This window comes from Homalodisca vitripennis, chromosome 6, assembly GCF_021130785.1.
Source record: "Homalodisca vitripennis isolate AUS2020 chromosome 6, UT_GWSS_2.1, whole genome shotgun sequence".
Lineage (NCBI taxonomy): Eukaryota > Metazoa > Arthropoda > Insecta > Hemiptera > Cicadellidae > Homalodisca > Homalodisca vitripennis.
The window spans coordinates 61,577,629-61,598,027 of record NC_060212.1 but is presented as its reverse complement, the minus strand read 5'-3'; the positions used below and the strand labels follow the sequence as shown (position 1 = coordinate 61,598,027).

General features: G+C 34.2%; 1 protein-coding gene across 1 annotated transcript in view; it reads left to right on the top strand.

The window, feature by feature from the left end:
• The first annotated feature begins 12,719 nt into the window (after nt 1–12,719).
• Nucleotides 12,720–20,399, top strand: part of LOC124364370 (pyrethroid hydrolase Ces2a) — a 35,004-nt gene continuing 27,324 nt past the window's right edge. Inside the window, exons 1-2 of the mRNA XM_046819772.1 lie at nt 12,720–12,955; nt 13,817–13,994. Of these exons, the coding sequence (XP_046675728.1) occupies nt 12,777–12,955; nt 13,817–13,994 (357 nt within the window). The 5' untranslated portion in view covers nt 12,720–12,776. The remainder of the gene's footprint in view (nt 12,956–13,816; nt 13,995–20,399) is intronic.

Here is a 20,399-nt window from a genome sequence, read left to right as displayed (position 1 = left end):
GCAAACTCCACAATAATACTAGAAATTATCTTAGACAGAAAACTAATTTTAACATACAGAATTTGATTCTTTATAACCTAATTAGTTTAATCGAGGTTCATCTCTATATAAATTAATTGTACTGAATAACTTATTAATACCAAGCAAAACCCACGAAAGATATAGTCAGGGAATATGATACATACCTTCATAATGCGCCCAAGAGGCTCACGACTATAAATTATCTCAGGAATGTTTAGACTATGATAGAAAAATATGTAAATGTAGTGTACTGTTTTTCAACAGAAAATGCGAGTGAAGCTGCGGGCAACTGCTAGTTTAATTGTAAAAATCTGTTGTGTAGTGGTAACATTCTTGCCCGGCAAGTGAGAGACTCGGGTTCGAGTTTTTATATTTATATAGAAACAGTAGACTGTGTCCCCCAGGGCAAGCGCTGTAGTCAAAAGTGTTAAACAACTAGCTAGCTGTAATACAATTAGTTAACTCCTTCCTTGCAGCTCTATATCAAATGATCCTAACTAGTCTTTCAGACAGCGTGTCCCCTATGGCATCCGCTGTAGTCAAAAGTGTTAACCAACTGGCTAGCTGTAATACAATTAGTTAACTCCTTCCTTACAGCTCTATATCAAATGATCCTAAGTAGTCTTTCAGACAGCGAGTCCCCTATGGCATCCGCTGTAGTCAAAAGTGTTAAACAACTGGCTAGCTGTAATACAATTAGTTAACTCCTTCCTTGCAGCTCTATATCAAATGATCCTAAGTAGTCTTTCAGACAGCGTGTCCCCTATGGCATCCGCTGTAGTCAAAAGTGTTAAACAACTGGCTAGCTGTAATACAATTAGTTAACTCCTTCCTTGCAGCTCTATATCAAATGATCCTAAGTAGTCTTTCAGACAGCGTGTCCCCTATGGCATCCGCTGTAGTCAAAAGTGTTAACCAACTGGCTAGCTGTAATACAATTAGTTAACTCCTTCCTTGCAGCTCTACATGATCCTAAGTAGTCTTTCAGACAGCGTGTCCAATATGGCATCCGCTGTAGTCAAAAGTGTTAACCAAAAGTGTAAGTGTAAGTCAAAACTTTACACCAAAAGTGTAAGTCAAAATGCGAAGAACTGGAACTCCTGTTATGTCAAAACAAATACTTTGTTCATGCCTTGCAGAACATTGGCTGAATACAGATGAAATTGAACTATGGGTACCTGAAGGCTTTTCTCTGGGCAGCAGTTTTTGTCGCAGTGTTCATATTCGCGGAGGGGTAAGCATATATGTTGCTAATAACCATATTTTTAAGGAAATTTACCTGAAGAATTTCTGCAATGAACTCCATTTTGAAGTTACTGGTGTAGAACTCACAGAATTCAATCTGATCGTGGTGTCCCTTTATAGATCACCAGATGGTAGTACAGAAATATTTCTGCAGTCATTGGAGAAACTTTTAATCTTTCTCTTTCGATTAAAGTGCAAGTTAATCTTGTGTGGAGATGTAAATGCTCATTTTGACGTTACTACTAATAAAGCTACAGTAGAAAGATTTCTGAATGTATTAAGGCAATTTGACATATATTGCACAAACAATAAGCCTACACGTGGAAAATTCATGCTTGGATAACATAATTACCAATTTGGAAACCACATGAATATATTACAGAAGTCATACGACCATCTTTGTCTGTTCATGAGATGCCTTACATTTTGAGTTTTTTCGGTGAGTAAGCCTATTTCTTACACACATGATAGGCCTAGTCAATTAAAAACCGTTAGATTGATTACTCCCAAGAACATAAGTTTACTTTATGCAACTCCTCGAAGAGGAACAGTGGTGCCAGTCTTTTTCACCTGATTTTAACAGCTAGTAACTGCTTTGAAAATTTTTTCGAACGATTTTTGACCTTATTTGAGGACTAGTTTTCCACTCAAGAAGGCTAAAAAATTAAAAGCTAGTACAGCTAATATGAATTTTAAAAAAGGTTCTGCTTCAACTGGTTGGTATTCACTGGAGCTGGCAGCAATGAAGAACCAAATACTACTTTGTAAAGACATGTGTAAATAAATATAGCAACGATCAGCTCTTGCTATTATTTGAGAACCTGAAAAGACACTACAGACTTGCACTACGAGCAGCTAAAATACAGAAAAATGAAGAAATAATTGAACATTCTCTTACAACAAATGTAAAGCGGCCTGGAATATCATAAATAAAACAGTTAAACGCAGTCCAGTCAACAATCTTGGTAGCAGCATCCAGCCTGATGACTTCAATAACTATTTCATCACTGCTGTAGAAGATATAAGTTTAAAAGTCAAAGCTTCCCCGGAGAGTGCAGTGCAGTGTCTTAAAAGTGTAAAATTTGGTGTCAGCCAATTCGTGTTGTGTCTTTTCACCAGTTAGCTCGAATGAGGTGTTTAACATAATAATCTCGTTAAAAAATTCCTCATCCAGAGATGTCTACGGACTGTCCAGTGACTTAATAAAAAAAGATTGCTTCGGTGATTATTGAACCAATAACTTATTGTTTTAATAGGTGTATAAATGATGGTGTTTTTCCAAATAGTTTAAAGTTTTCTAGAGTGGTACCTATCTTTAAAAAAGGGTAATCCAGATATACCCAGTAGTTACCGTCCCGATCTCTTGTATCCCAGTCATAGGGAAAGTCTTAGAAAAAATTCTTAAAATACAAATTTGTAAATATTTTGAGTCTTCTGGTTTGTTTTAATGATAGTCAGTATGGTTATCGTCCGGGTAGATCAACTACACATGCCATTGATGGCTTAATTAATCAACTTTTACTGACCTTAGAGAGTAAAAATGCTTGCCCAGGTCACCTTATGTGACCTGAGTAAAGCATTTGACACAGTCAACCATGTAATTTTATTGAGTAAGTTGGAATATTACGGTTTCTATGGCAAAGATTTTTGGAAATTTTTGAAGTCATATCTTTCAGAGCGTAAGCAATTTGGTCGACCACAATGGCAGTTTTGTCTGAAGTTTTTAGAATTTAAGTTGGGAGTACCTCAGGGGTCTGTTTTAAGGCCTATACTCTTTCTAGTTTTAATTAATGACCTAAGCAATAATTTGTCCTGTTACTCTACAATATATGCAGATGATACAACATTGTTATCTTATCATAATGATGTGGATCAGCTAAAAATAATTTCAGAAAACACATTGTTAGAGGCAACTCATTGGTTTGAAACTAATGGACTATTCCTAAATAAAGAAAAACACAGCATCTGTTGGTAACCTTAAGAACAGAAGATCTCTTAGATTCATTAAGTACAGTGAAGCTTTTAGGTGTAAATATTGATTCTAATCTGTCATGGAAAACTCATATAGCCTATATCTGTAAGAGATTGTCTAGAGTGATTTATTTTCTTGCAAACCTTAAAAATAAAGTGTCTCCAAGATATTTAAGAATGGCCTAATTTTTCATTTTTTGAAAGTATTATAAGATATTGTTTAATTGTGTGGGTTAATGGAATAGGCATTCAAAAGGTTCTTATTGTACAAAAAAAAGCTATACGAATCATAACTGGCTCTAATCCGCGTGATCACTGTCGACCTCTTTTTAGGCAATTAAAACATTTTAACTGTTGTAAATTTGTATATATTTGATGTATTAATGGTAATAAAGAAAAAATCTGCATCTTTATACACAAAGAAATGCCATACACTCTCATAATACACGAAACCAAGAAAGAATTGAGCTGCCTAGATTAAGACTTTCAAAATCAATGAATTACCATAAAAACATGGGAATAAGGCTTTTCAATAAGTTACCAGTTTTCTTGGAAAAATTTAAACCATCGTAAATTTTCAGAGAGATTACATGAATGGCTTGTAAATAATCCACTATACAACCTAGAAGAATATTTTAAATTTAATTTTAACACTTAGTCTAGAATTGTGTATAGGCTAGTACTATTGCTTAATAGGATTGTTTTTAAAAACACTATTGTGACAAATTAGTCAACTAATAGTTTCTAGTATTGACGATGTCTATTGCTTGTTATGTGACTTGCCGAAAGATAAATAAATGTCTTTAATTGTCTTAACCAACTGGCTAGCTGTAATACAATTAGTTAACTCCTTCCTTGCAGCTCTATATCAAATGATCCTAAGTAGTCTTTCAGACAGCGTGTCCCCTAAGGCATCCGCTGTAGTCAAAAGTGTTAACCAACTGGCTAGCTGTAATACAATTAGTTAACTCCTTCCTTGCAGCTCTATATCAAATGATCCTAAGTAGTCTTTCAGACAGCATGTCCCCTATGGCATCCGCTGTAGTCAAAAGTGTTAACCAACTGGCTAGCTGTAATACAATTAGTTAACTCCTTCCTTGCAGCTCTATATCAAATGATCCTAAGTAGTCTTTCAGTTAGCATGTCCCCCAGGGCATCTGCTGTAGTCAAAGTGTTAAACAATATGTTCCTATGACATATCGTTTTAATGAGTATTTATTTGCATATTAAGATAAAAAACAAAGCAGCTGGGATTAGGGTTGGATTGTTGGCCTCTGATTTTCTGGCCACTATTATGATGATTGATCAGATGAGCATTTAGGAGGCCCTCATCAGGAAAATCCTAGAGCTGCCGGAGGGAGAGGACTTCAAGCCTGTTTTCACCTCTTGCTCTTACAGGCATGAATTTGTCGTTCTCACCTTTGGTGACGAGGTTACAGCTCAACGGATTCTGTTTGTGAGCTTGAGCCTCAAATCGTGGGAAGGAGGTGAACTTAAAGCTATGGAAGTGAGGGGAATCCCTCGTGCCTAGGTGTTCACAGCCTAATTCTCAAACAGCAGATCTCTACCGACTTCGTCTCCACGGAGAAAAATAAAAAGAGGTAATCAAGGTCCACTACCTCTTTGGGGATGTGTTCCTCAGAATAAAGGGTTACAAGCCTGCATCAGTGGAAGTTTCTGCATATACCACCATGGAGGGTGATAACTTTCGGCTCTTAAGGCCAGAACCTAACATAATAAAGGGAGAGGTGAAGTAATGTAATTAAACCCTCCATCTACACGCAATCACTTCACCCAAGTTCTCCACCAACTAAATGTGGGCTGAATATAATGCCACTTAACTGAATATAATAAGGAGCTTGAGTCCAGTGGAGAACGTAGAGGGATTTCTGCAGTTAACTCTGAAATGTTCAGATTGCAGAAAGGCCTCCAAAGAGACCATTCCAATCCTATTGGTCTCTTGAGAAAGGCTGACGATTTTCATACGAAAGGGTACATGGACACCGTCAGCCTCCTCTTGACAACTCATATTCCGGGTTTTAATTCATCAGTGGATAGCGAGGTATTTTCGTCTTTTGGGGTTTCCATGCCTCATTCGTCTAGTTGGAAAAACCATATGGCCAAAAAATGTTCACTTCGATTAAAATATACTGGGCAGTGAATTCCTACCAACCTTTTAACTCTTCTAGCCGAGACAAGATCTTCCCAGCCCTTCTCCAGCAGTGACTTGATTTGGTTCCTTTTATTAGATGTCATTTAGAAAATTACACTCTGTTAAAAAAGAATGAACCACAATTAAATTTGTTATGATTGCAACGTCTAAAAAAGGTTGCACTGTGGTGTTTTTGTACTGGAAGCACATCATAATATATGTGCCAATATCTAGTTTAAAGAATCTGTAGAGATTTTGGCAGTACAATAAAACTATGGTTTAGTACAAACACATACAGATTTTTAAATATAAATATTGAAAAGCTACAGAGAGGTTACCAGTTGTATAATAATTATACCTTTAAATTAGGCAACTTTCATGGTTACAAATTGAAAAGTAAGGGTGTGAAGTGTTTGGGGTTATACAGTAAATTCAAGATGGCCAGCAGTACACATGGCTTTAATCTAAATTAAAATTAAAATTATTAAAATAATAAAAGGTGATCTATCTTTATTATCTTTGTTAACTAATTTGATTATTCCTTTATTTTACATGTCATCAAAAAAGCCTTCAATACGGTTAAAAACATAATATGGTACAGTAGCTTGCACAAGCTAACAATATACTCGTATGATTTTTCTCAGATTTAATCTTTAACTTCAAAAAACAAAAAGCAGCTTCATTCATGTAGTTTTCCACAAAATATTTATACAAAACGAGATATGAATTTTTGAAAGGTTTTTCTCACATTTAAAAACTCCCCATTTGAAGGTGCCCCCCACCGTCATCAGTTTTGTCAGAGAGGGGTATTCTTTAATCTTTGAACGTCTTATCCCTGGTGCTCCAAATTTTTAGCTCACAGAAGCTTTAACAATATACATTGGAATCTATAAGAGATTCAAAAAAATGTACAAAGATGTGTGTAATAACAAGACCAACCAATCTATGTGTTTAGTTAATGTTATTGATTGCGTTGTTTGTCCTGATCACGTGACTGATTCTTGAAAGGCTCTATATGTGTAGTTTGTTAAAAAGAAACTGCTTGTTTCGAAACTTCTTTTCTTGGTAGACTCTTCAGCTCAGATTAGCTGATAAAGTAAAAAAACAAAACAAAAAAAACTGTTGAAAGTGTTGCTAGACTTCTTATTGTGCCTTGTATGTTTTTACAAGAGAGTTAGTGAGGAACAGCAGATATTCACAAAACAAGAACAGAGCTTGAAATCCGTCATTTACAGACAAGAACGTAGCCAGGAAAACATTTTGGGGGGTCCAGACAACTGATAATTTTCCTTAGAGAGTAAGGCCCCATCTGTTCCTTGAAAAGTTCTTGACCCATTTCTTTGTTGAGAATGATCTTTCAGCAGTATGTGTCAGTAATACTGAATCATTTAAATAATAATAATCGTTTACTAAAATAGTAATTGAAAAAATAGGAAATTGTGGGGCAGAAGGAATCTTTTACAAAAGTCACCTGGTTTCATTGGAAATGAAGATTATTGAGTTACCATGTACTCATTATCTTGTTTCCATGGATACTATTTATTATGTACACAAAATAATTATATTAAAATTTTCCTCACAATATGAATACAAAAAATTTGTTAGATTAACCCTTAATTTGTGAGATGAAAAAAACTTGTGTATTTAATGAGGTCTCACAGACCCCACAAAACAATTTTTTAGTCTGGGAAATAGGTACGCAACGCAAAATTTTAGTATCGGTACACAATGTGTTTCCATGTACAAAAACTTATATTTCTAGGTAAAAAAATAACCATTGTTGTGGTTTTTAGTGCGTTATTGAAATAACATTATGGATGACACTGTTGGGGAGCGGGAAATACATATATAAGGATAAAATTTGCCAAGAGTAAAATCTAGATATATGAGACAAAAATGTCTTCTTCCTGAAATACTCCCTCTTCCACTAATTCTTCGTTTTCATTCAAAACACTCACATCTAGTTCTGTATTGTGAGATCTGTTTCATAACTTATGTCATTCATAGTCTTATGTACCTCAGACTAACAGTCTACCTCTCTAAACATTTCGTGCACATTGCCTGATAAGTCAAGGTCATTTGAAAGTAAGTTCTTCAAAAAAGATGTCATAAAATAAAAAAACCAATAACGTATTGTGAGGTAATGTCTGAGGACCCCGTGAACAAATTTAGATTTTCCACAGACTATATATAAGAACTTGCGATCTTAAATAGAACATTGTCCTGTCCAAGAGCAATTAGATTAAATTCACATGTAGTTTTAGCAGTAAAAACGCGTAGGTTTGAAAAAACAAAGTTTTCTGGAATCCACAAGAACCACCTTTACCAGTTAAGAGTAAATATTAACAATTATTTCTGTCAAGACCTATTGCATAGACAATAATTTATATATGTTGTTGTTTTAAAGTTCCGTGCACAACATGTTATAGGCTATTACTTCATTACCCATAAGTCAAGAAATGAACACTGAATCAAAACAAGTCAATAATGATTATAAGGTGACTGAACATCTTACTTTGTTAATAGCATATTGAATAAAAAAACCGAAAGTATTTGAAAATTGGCTGAATATTACTATTTAAGATTCATTAAAAACGGTTTGATTAATTAATTGGCAATTAAAGTTATTTAAAATATTTGGATGGAATAAACAATATAAGAATACGCAACGCTACGTGTTGCGTAGCCTAACTGTCTTTGCTGAGGTTGCGTAAAAATTTGAACTGTACGGCTTATTTCATTCTTGAGATAGGCTATCCTGCGGGCAGAAAGGACATGTTTACGTTCTCCCGGCAGACCGAGGAAATTTGTGCCAGGCTAGTGATTGACAAGGTTCAATGACGTAACCCCATTGTGAGCTCAGTATATGTAGAAATGAATTTTCATGCAAAATTAAAATTCAACCGATGACCTCTTTATTGAAATATTTTAAGGATAATAAGGCCAAATATCTTACTGTATGACACGTTAAAATGTCATATGATTATACTCAGTTTGTTTATAAATTTACCTATTCTGTGATTTTCCCGTTGCCGTAGTGGTTACCAATATAATCTGTAAAATTTCATGGAGTGACATCCACCATCATCATATGTAGGCTATAAATGAAGCTCCATGCGAAATTTAAAGTATAAAGGTGAGTTTGTTCTCGAGATATCGCGCAACAAACGGACAGAAATAAAAGTTCGTGCCTCTCGAGTGATAAGCTTCGCTAATGCTCAGCCAGTCAAATATAAAATGCAGCATTAAGTATTGTTATATTGTCGGTTATAACTAGTGGCGTTAGTAATCTGGTTAAAACAAAGTCTATATTTCGTGTCAAGCTATATTTGTTGTGTAGTAAAGTTGGGCAATTAAATTCCGAAATATCGAGTTGATTATTCGTATTAATTAAGCGATAACCCTAATCGCTTGAGGTTAGTTAGTCTGTTAACACGTGGCAGTGACGTATTCACGGAGAGTCTATAGGATATACAGATTTATACAATATTCATTTAGAATTGATCAATTTGCAACCGAATTCTTAGACCAGGACGAATGCTCGTGAATTAATAGCACTGATAATGTACAACAATAGAGACAGACGAGGGTGAACTACTCCCCCATCATTGGTTATAAATGATGGTTTGGGCCTTCCCGCTATCTCAAATTCTAGGTACGCTACTGTGAGGTGGACCTCAATTCGCTTATCTACATCGCCTCTCTCTGCGGCCCCGATTGAGTTGTTTTGGAAAAATTAATCTATCTTTACCGACACAGATATTTTAAACATTCAACAGCCCCCCTCCGTTTTTAGATCCAGAAAACGGAAATTATTTCGTAATACAAGGATGTAGCCAGCGAGAAGGTTTTTGAGGAACTTACTTTTAAATGACCCTGAATTATCAGGCAATGTGCATGAAATATTTAGCAAGATAGACTGTTAGTCTGAGGTACATAAGACTATGAATGACATAAGTTATGAAACAGTTCTTACAATATAGAATTGGATGTGAGTGTTTTGAATGAAGACGACGAATTAGTGGAAGAGGGTGTACTTCAGGAAGAAGACATGTTTTTGTCTCATGTATCAAAATTTTACTCTTGGCAAATCTTGTTATTATTTATATATGTATTTCCCCCTTTCCAAAAAAGCGTCATACAAAATGTTTTTTTAATAACACTTTAAAAACTACAACTATGGTTATATTTTACATAAACATGTAATGGGGATCTTGATACATGGGGACACATTGTGTACCGGTACAAAAACGTTGCGTTCTGTACCTATTTTTCAGACTAGGAAACTTTTAGTGGGTTCTGTGAGACCTCACCTTATTAAATACACAAGTTTTTTCGTCACACAATAATTAAGGGTTAATCAAACAAATTTTTTGTATTCATATTGTGAGGAAAATTGTGGTTAATTATTTTGTGTACATTATAAATAGTATCCATGGAAACAAGAAAATGAGTACATGGTAACTCAATAATCTTCATTTCCAAGGAAACCAGGTGTATTTTGTAAAGGATTCCTACTGCAGGCAAGGACATAGCCAGCGAGGGGGCCCAGATCCCCCAATTTTCTATTTTTTCAATTATTTTTTTTTAGTAAACGATTATTATTATTTAAATAATTCAGTATTACTGACATGTACATACTGAAAGATCGTTTTCAACAAAGAAATAGGTAAAGAACTTTTTAAGGAACGAAATGGGGCCTTACTCTCTGTCCACTACGGGAAAATATCAGTTGTCTGGATCACGTTTTTGTCGTCATATACCATTCATTGGCAATATGGCAGACCGGATATTATGTAATCTCTTTGACGAGTTTTTGTAGTGATTTGAATTTACCCAGGTACGGCAATTGGGCAGTGCGGGGTATTTTAAACGGAAATATATTTGGAGATGAGTGATCACAGTACATACAGGATAGCTTGCTTCTGCTGCCGAGAGTGAGGTTGGAGTTGGGAAAGAAAATGTTGTCCTAATTTGCACCTCATGGATACAATCTCGTGCCGGCCAATCTGAAAGAAAGCTGTCAGACAACGATTAAAAAGAAAATAAGAACTTTGTTACTTCATAAACCTAAATAACTGTTAAAATGTTCTTATTTCTTGTATGTTATTATAAATATATGTATGGACAAATTAATAATTTAACATAAGTCGTCTTGTAAAACAGAGCTTTATATATACTTTCAAAGAACGCCTGGGAATAAAGACATTGATTGGTATTAATTGTTGGACAGTTTTAAAATGATTGTGTTTGTAACTTTCGCTTGAATTTTTGCCTGGATGCTTAACTTTAAATACGGAAGATCAAATATGTTATTCATATATCAGTGAACTTTGACACGATAAAATGACTTTCAAATGAAAGGAAGAATCAGAATTATTTTATTATTTCCATCGTGAGCTGAATCGATTCACCAAATGCCAATTCAACATAGCTATACCACGTCATTGTGTTAGTTAATCAGTCACTGAGTTCAAAAATATACCAACACACGTAACGATTTTTAGTAAGATCTTAAAGGAAGTTTTCCGAACGTAATTTTAGAACGTTAAAATGGAGCAATCGATTTTTTGTTGGAAATTTGCTAAACATTTAAAATGCATGGCTCTTTTAGATAAACAAAGAACTCAAGCATTTGAAGTGGGTCATTTACGTAATTTATGCAGTCACGTCTAAATAAGAACAGATGAAGATAAAAATGTTTTGCAGAATGTAAATAAGATAGCTTCTTATAGTAACGTGTTTTTATTAATTAACGACTAAAGAGAATTTGATTTATTTACGTGTATCAAATAAAAACATGTTCCTCCCACCAATTATCCATCTTGTATATACTGTAAAACACTCTTGTATATACTCCACTCATTTTTTTTTTTGCTTTGGTGCAAATTATAATATATTTGAAATTCGGCTACAAATTTTTACCATCCCTCTTGAAAAAATCAACTGTTTTTTCTATTTATCTTGTCTTTGCGAACGGTATCTTACATGGCTGCAACTCAATTCACTTCCTAAATCCAACATGAGGTGTAAGTTTTAAGAAAACCTTTAGAACCACCTCTTTGATTACACCTGGTTACATTCCCCCGTCTCTAATTAGTTATACTCGTCCAAACTCTCAGGTCTGACCGAGCTGTACGTGATTATCAGAAGTGAGATGAAAATGTTAAAAAAATATTCCAACTGAAACTCAATTCAGTTCCTAAATCCAACATGGAATATAAGTTTTAAGAAAACCATTACAGCCTTCGTTCCACCTTTTAGATTATACCTGGTTACATTTCTCGGTCTCTAATTAGTTATAGTCGTTAAAACTCTCAGGTCTGACCGAGCTGTACGTGATGATCAGAAGTGAGATGAAAGTTTTTTTTTAAATTTACCAACTGAAAACTCAATTCACTTCCTAAATCCAACATGGAATATAAGTTTTAAGAAAACGTTTACAGCCTTTAGAACCACCTTTTATATTACACCTGGTTACATTCCCCCGTCTCTAATTAGTTATACTCGTTAAAACTCTCAGGTCTGACCAAGCTGTACGTGATTATCAAGAGTGAGAAATCTGTTGTAAAAAAATATTCCAACTTAAAAACTCAATTCACTTCCTAAATCCAACATGGAATATAAGTTTTAAGAAACCCTTTACAGATTTAGAACCACCTTTTTGATTACACCTGGTTAAATTTCTCCGTCTCTAATTAGTTATAGTCGTTAAAACTCTCAGGTCTGACCGAGCTGTACGTGATGATCAGAAGTGAGATAAAGTTTTTTTTAATTTACCAACTGAAAACCCAATTCACTTCCTAAATCCAACATGGAATATAAGTTTTAAGAAAACCATTACAGCCTTAGAACCACCTCTTTGATCACACCTGGTTACATTTCTTCGTCTCTAATTAGTTACCTACAGTCGTTAAAACTCTCAGGTCTGACTAAGCTGTACGTGAATGAAATTCAGAACGCGTAAACTTGCCAAATAGTTAGGATCACTGCTCTGGCATGACAACTGGTCTTGAGATTCAAGAGCTCACACGCGTTGTACACATTTCCGCATCAGCAAATTGATTGTGTATGTCAACACAACCTTTGTCGTAATCTCGGAAGCGTGAAGAGCTCCCGTACTCTACCACGCTTTGAGTAATTATCAATATGTTATGTTGCATCACTTCTAATTTTAAAACCCCGCTTTCACGTTTCAAGAGGCTCGATTGGCAGTTCCGTTCTGGTTGTGATTCGCACAATCTGTCAGAATCGACAAGTAGCTGCTGACAAGTGACCTTGAAGTAGCCTCAAGGAAATCAAGTGAGCTGTGTTTGGGTTTCCCCTACTCCCCCTCTCACTCCACAGTCACTGCCACAGTCAGCGGTTTCCACTGGCAGTGCTCGCGATGTACCGAGTATGTTGTGTTCTCCTACTTGTGATCCTCGGGGGGTGCACTGCTCTCTCCCGCCAAAAGCGGATCGTAGGGGGTGAGCCGGCCAGCCCCCCGCCCCCTGGCGCTTCAGAAAATGAGGATGTCGTCATTAACCCCGCGCTAGTCTCAGTGCAGCCAACTACCACTGTTCGGTAAGAATTAGAATTTTTTACATCATTACACAAAAGTTCATTCATGCCCATATAATTTGAGCTCTATTACCAACTTAGTAATTTATTAAGTAGAGACACTAAATCACTAAATAATCCGAAAACAGCCGAGTTTAAAATTGCACACTTTTATTGCTCCTAATTGTAATTTCAACTCCTCTAATATATTATACACTGTAAAAATGGTACAATAATGGATTTTTATTACAAGCATTCTAAAAAAACCAATACTTTTATATTCGTTTCCAAAAAATAATCAAATTCTTAATCAAAGCTTAGGTTTGGAATTAATATCCGTGTAAAATTTTGTTATTTACAATGAGTTCTTACTAATTATCTTGTTTACTAAGGAACATCTATACGTATGCTTGTATTGTAACTGTTCATTAAATAGCGTCTGAAAGCTTTGTAAATACATGTACAGTAATTCAGTTAGTATTGTTCACCAATCTGAAATGTTTATTGGAAAGTAGGACCAACCAAACACCTTCAATCAGTCAATATCATAGCTCAAACATGTTATTGGCTGTGCGTTAGCCTGCAAGGGGCTGGACACATTTCATTCTGACTCTCCGCACAATGTCTCGTTAACGAACTAACCAATAGATTCGAAATATTGCTTAAAATGTCAGCGAATGTATTATAAATTATTCTGATTTTGACCATTCCAAAACAAAACCTGATAGTTAAAAATGTAACTATATATATTTTAGTAAAACTAACTCCAAGTTAGAGTTAACACGGTTGAGATGACTACGCCTAATTTAAACCTCACCTTATAACTGCTTGTCAAAAATACATAACATTGCTGGAACACTCTTTCTGTACTGCTTCCTTGCCCAGGACCACAACCACTACAGCTCGTCGCCCTGTCAGAGGAGATGAGGATGACGGACCCATTGTCTTCCTGCGAAGAGGACGCAGAGAGGCCAGGGTCAAGGGCAGGAAGGATCCCGAAGGAGTCTACGCTTTTAAAGGGATCAGATATGCTGAAGCTCCCACTGGAGCCCTTCGATTCCAGGTAACCTTAAAGGACAAGTTTAACAAGTTTAATCTTCTTTTCTAACTCCTAGTCTGCATAACAATATAACTTGCAATAGTTTAACAAATTCAAAATTCAATTTTTTCTAATAGCGTGTGTGAAAAATCCTGTCTGGTTGACAAATTTTTGTATGGAGTACTTAAAAGATCATATGAACATATATCCTATCTCGTTTTGTTTATTGAAACAAACAAAATCAGTAACACTACGTTTCGAGATCTGAAATCTGATTTCTTCCTCAGGTGACGTCAGATTGCAGATTTCGTAACGTAGTGTTACTGATGTTTTGTATCACTAAACGATGGCAAATGTTTGGAAATCCTGTTTCCTTCACGATTGTCAAAAACGAACTTCAGTCATGTCCATATGTATGTGTGTTTTTTTTTTTTATTTAAACCTCATATAAAAACGATTAATGCGAATCACTCGAAACTTGGCTTTTATGTTAAGGTATTGAAATGGATATTAACCAGAATAAATATATAATATTACCTTTCCGTTTTGAAATGGCGCTATTTAAAAGATTTCAAAATTAGTCACGCAGATTAGACCCACTCATTTTTCATTTCTTCTTCTGCATGGACGCTATATGGGTACTATACATAAAAGATCACTAGCCTACTTTGTTTGAAATTTGTTTTTGGCGATGGAAGGATTGTGAAGGGAACAGGACTTTTCCGGACATTTGCCGTCGTTCATTGATACAAAAAATCAGTAACACTACGTTTCGAGATCTGCAACCTGATCTCTTCTTCAGGTAAGTAACTAATCTAAAACATAATTACAAACTAGGTTGAAATAAACAAATAATACCAGAGCGTTGTGCCACGCGTAAGTCAGGAATCACAACCACCATGTTTGTGTGTCAACTTCACTACCTCTAAAACATGCACTTAAGGGGATTCACCACTGAAAATAATGAAAAAATATGAAATTTTCAAAAAAAGTTTTTTTGTCATATTTTGTCATTTGGAACCTACTGAACAAAAACATAGTATCCTAAGACCTATATTTTAACCCTAAGTAAAAAAATAACGTTTTTTTGCAAGCGCGTCAATGTCCAAAATTTCACATTTTTACTAGATACCTTATTTTTTATTAAAAACATCATAATTTCTTTTATATATTTAATTATAAATATGTAAACCAGATATTTAAATCTAGTTTAAATACGCATATCAATCATTGTACTGTTTTATTTTCATTACTCTATGCTGAAGAAGAAGAAGAAGAAGTAGTAATAGAATAAAAACAAAACAATTTGTGTTATGTCATCTGTCATTCTACTGTTGAGTTTCTGGCTGTTTGTTTTGAGTGTAGTTTAGTTCAGTTTTATGCCATAAAATATGGGAAGAGTCAAGAATAGAAAAAAAAAGTGTTGCTAGAAGAAATAAGGACAATATTGCAAAGCGGTATGAGGTGCAACCTGCAACCTACGTCACCGACCGAACTCTGTTTTATTTTACAATGTATATTATATATATATATATATATAAATATATATATATATATATATATATATATATATATATATATATATGGATGGTCTGATACCAAGTGAACCAACTCCATATTTTTAATTTTTCAGTACGAACAATAATAGATTTTCAATGTTTGATGCTAAATAGCACTTTGAAATTGAAAAACATATTGTTTGTTTTGTGATAATCTGAAAAGTTACACTAATTGTATCTTCATAATTACTGAAAAAAAATTAATATACAAAACTCAGCAAGGGATGAAAAATATTTTTCAAATTTTTTTTGTACTGACATGGTTCAGTCTGGTTCATGAAACTTACCATTGCACCCTGGGTGCTTCAGTGAACCAATATTTATATGTAAAATAAGTTACTTAAAATATTTTTCTTTCATCTTTAAAATTACTGAATTGTATCTAAAATGTTCTAAGGTGGATTTTACTTCTAAATAGGGGAGGAATAATAAGTTCATTACTGATTTTTCATTCTGATTTTATTAATTTAAAAAGTGAGAAGACCAAACAAACACAGTATTACAAAATTAAAAACAGGTCAAATTTAATAAAACTTATAGATTATCAACCAATTCTTCATCGTTGATTTCACTGGTAGTTATTTCCTGTTTCTGGAACAAGTCTTCATAAAATCCATGGTGAATCGGTGGCACAAGTTCTAACATTGATTTTAAGTCAGCCTTTTTTTCAGAAGAAAGAGGTTTTGCCGTTAGGATTCTTTGTGACTAAAGGAAGATGGTGAAGAGGAACTTGAGTCTTACTGGGTTCAGACCTCTTGGTTTCAAGGGTTTTTGATTTCTTTTTTTGGAGCCGTTTTACTGAGACTGATTGAGTGGTACTCAACATCACTATTGTGTGGTGTACTTATAATACATGACATAAGGATGACTTTGTCTTACACATAAACTTCTGATCTTTAACCATTCAACTTTCTCTCCGTCACACTCTTTTCTGTTTGTAAGAGCTGCGCAAACTTGATCAGTAGTTTATCAAATCTGTTTCCTTTATAGTAATGACTTCAAATGCTTGCTTCTTTGACCTACATCCCTTTATTATTTCAGCAAGCTGTTGTGGACATAAATGTATTCGTGTTCTTCTCATGCTTTTTTCGATGTGACCAAAATCCGTGTCGTTTGGCAAAAAACTGTGGCCTGGTATGGGAAATTTTTGCTCAATTTCTTTAATGTTGTTTAAAAGGGTTTTGCACTAGTCGCATGAGTAGGGATACCATTTTGAAATTCCTATTCTGGCCACCACATGAGTCGCACCACAACACAATCTTTTCTTTTGTAGGATGGTCAGAAATGTATTTCAAAAGGCAGGATCCAATTTCATCTGGTCCCCTTCCTCCTTGACATTCATTCCAAAGGTGCATTGTTCCTTTTGACGAGGCACAGTCATGAACGCCTAAATTATAAACGGACAATTGCCTCTTAATAATATGCTATTCCTGTAGGAACCTTTGGCAATGAGAATGTCTTCTGTAAATCAAAAGTTAAAACGGTTGCATTCGCCGTTTTTAGCAAATTGCATGTCCCGCTTCATTTCATCTCTTGCTGCATTTACCTTTTCTATGGTGAAGCTCAGTATTGGCCAACACTTGATTGAGTTTCAATTTTTTTTCTGCAGAGTCTAGTTCACTCTCAATCGCTTTCTTCTGGACATTATATGAATCGCACACTTTACAGGGTGTCCTTATGAGGTGTCTTAAAACCTAAATTGAAGTCTTTGTAAAAGATTTTTTCATACATTGACTGAGACACAGTCTGATCTTTAACATTATCAGCTTCCATTTTTTGGGCATATAACCTATACATTAGACTTAAATTTAATTCAGCCCCTAAATACTTTTTGTTTGGATTATCTTTGCGACTGTAATGGCTAGTGTAGGCAGGAAAAGATGATATATGATTTTAACAGAGTTAATTCGTTCATCTGATAGTTTGTTTATGAGGCGTATGTTTACCTCTTTTGTCTACAACCTCACCACGACTAACTTTCATCAGTGAGCGATGAATCTTCGCGCTATCTATTTTAAGTGTTTTTATAAACATACTTTTTACAAATCCTGACATCAATATTTTGACATGGCAAATAATAGTAACGAGAGAATTCTCTCTTTGAATCATCAGAACCCTTTTTTTCAAAAGCATTTCGAACTTTAACAGACCTACCAATAATAGCAGTCTGTGTATCAAATGACCCTGAATTCCCAAAAGAGATCAAAAAACTTTTTCCTTTCATCAATATTAACTTTTTCAGCGCATTTCATTCTACATTTACAGTCAAACGGTTCAAATATTTTACTTGCAACAGGATTACCACTAGTACTCTCATAAGCTTTTCCTGAGTTTCGATTTATCTTTCTAATATTTTTTTTCCCACTTAGCTGGATCTCCGTAGTTTCTCTTTCTTCTCTTCTTCTCGGGTGGGGTTTTTCTTCTGTTGCTACGAGTGTTTCCTGTCTCATTTCTGATCCATCTGCCCCAACATCTTTTCCATCCTTCTTCTTCTTCTTCTTCCTTTTTTTGCTTAGAACCACATGGGACATCATCTGCAACATTAATGCCAATATAAAGCATGTACAAAGCCAACAATATAAAATAGTCCTATTTTATTAAAGTATGGTGGTAAAAGGATTACTGTAGTAATAATGTACCAATATATACACACACAAAAAACAAAATAAGGTTTGTTTTATTAAAAAATGAATTAATTAATCTATTATCATTGTCTATAAGCTTTATAAAAATCCAGGGGCAAACAAACAATCAGCATTTTTACAATCTCGTCTGCCAGAATGAACTAACATCATTTAAATATCTGAACACTGTAATGCCAGAGTGAACTAACTCCAAAATCCCAGTTATGACAACAGATAGTATATCGTGCATTGCAGATATCTGTTAACAAACACTATTGAAAGGCTACAACATTAATATGTTACAAAAAACACAACCACAAACAGCTGATATTATGGAGGGAATAGTTAGTTCACTTTGGCATAAGATGAAATGCTAATGTACACTAACCTATTGCATATAATTGAAATGACCTTAGATAATTAGTAAATGTGAAATATTACCTTCACTACTATCTTCAGCATGTTGAGGTGGGATGTACTCGTCGCCAGAATCTTCAAATAAGTCGGATAAACTGGAGTTTAACTCACTATTTATTAAAGAAGAGGATGCACCATGAACCAACTCTAATGCGTCAGCCATGTTTTTCAGGAGTTAGTTCAGTCTGCCACACAAACAAAATCAAAATTCCCCGTATGGTAAAACAGAAAAATAAAATTTCCCTCACAAACTCAGCTGTTTAATATGGTTCTCTCTGGCATGTGAATGTATTGTATTTTATAAAGTAAGAAATGACAATACCGGAAAAACATTGAAATTGGAGTTGGTTCAGTTTGGGCATCAGACCATCCATATATATATATATATATATATATATATATATATATATATATATATATATATGTATATTTTATTGAACACTGACATAATAATATGACCTAATATTGATGTATAATACAACCTTTTGACCTAATATATTGTGTAAATTTATTTCAGAACCATAAACTAAAAAAATATACGTGATATATTAGTGTTGAACCTACGTTTACTTTCTATTGCAGTTTTTCCGAAAGTTTCAATTTCGATAAATTTTCAGACAAAAATCGATATATCTTGGGAACTAATTAAGATAGAAAGTTCATATTTTTACCACATATTAAGTAGATCTTTTTCTAAATATTTAAGTAGAATTAGATTTTTAGGTTATATATGATGAATAGAAACATAATTTGATATATATGCATGTTTGTTTTTTTTAAGTCTAAAGTTTACTAAATTATTTTATTAAAACGACTAATGCTACCATGATAAATCTACCTAAAATATTTAGATTAGATCCATTATCTTCAAAATTAGACCATGAGTAGTGCAATATGTTGGATAGTTTCTTAGATATATCAATTTTAAATATGGTCTGAAAAAAACGCGAAAAACCCCCGTTTTTATTCGCTGTAGGCTGTATGTGACAACTATTTGGCCGTTTTATATTTTTGTATTTTTTGTTAGCCCACTACACACTAGAAAAAAAATGGTTAAGCTATTTTTATTGTGTATTTAAAAAAAAAAGTATGTTTTCATTGGTGAATTCCCCTTAATAAAAAACAAAACCAACACTAATTATTAAAACTGAACTACAGTTCACAATAGGTCTGCATTCGCCGACCAACCGTATGTGGACCAGAGGCCAGTAATAACCTATTGTGACCTGTATTCTGTAGTTCAGTTTTAATAATTAGTGTTGTTTTGTTTGTTTTGTTTTGTTTGTTTTGTTTTTTTTTTTGTTAACTGCATGTTACATCACATAATAACCTAGTTAGTAATTATGTGTTAGGTTAATTATTTACCGGAAGAAGATATCAGATTGCAGATCTTGAAACGTAGTGTTACTAATTGTTTTTGTATCACTGAACGATGGCAATGTCTGGAAAATCCTGATTCCTCACATCACTAACTCAAAGATCACTAACTGTACACACCTTGTTTTTGATTGGCTGGTGGCGTTTCACTCTTTGTGTTAAATTATAGTTTGGATAAATAAAGTATTACTATCAATCATTATCTACGTTCTCTACAGATCATACTACAAAACTGTTGTTAACGCGGTATCCACAAAGCTATACACATTTTGTATTAAATACATTGTAATATATTGAATTTATATAGCATTAACATGTTTATGTCATATAAATTGTACGCCATACTTCATTCTCTTATCTTATTAATACTATTCATATTTTATGGCAATTAATAAAAAGAGGGATAGAAAACAATTGACCATGTTGAGTGACATTTTTAAGTGAAAGTCTGC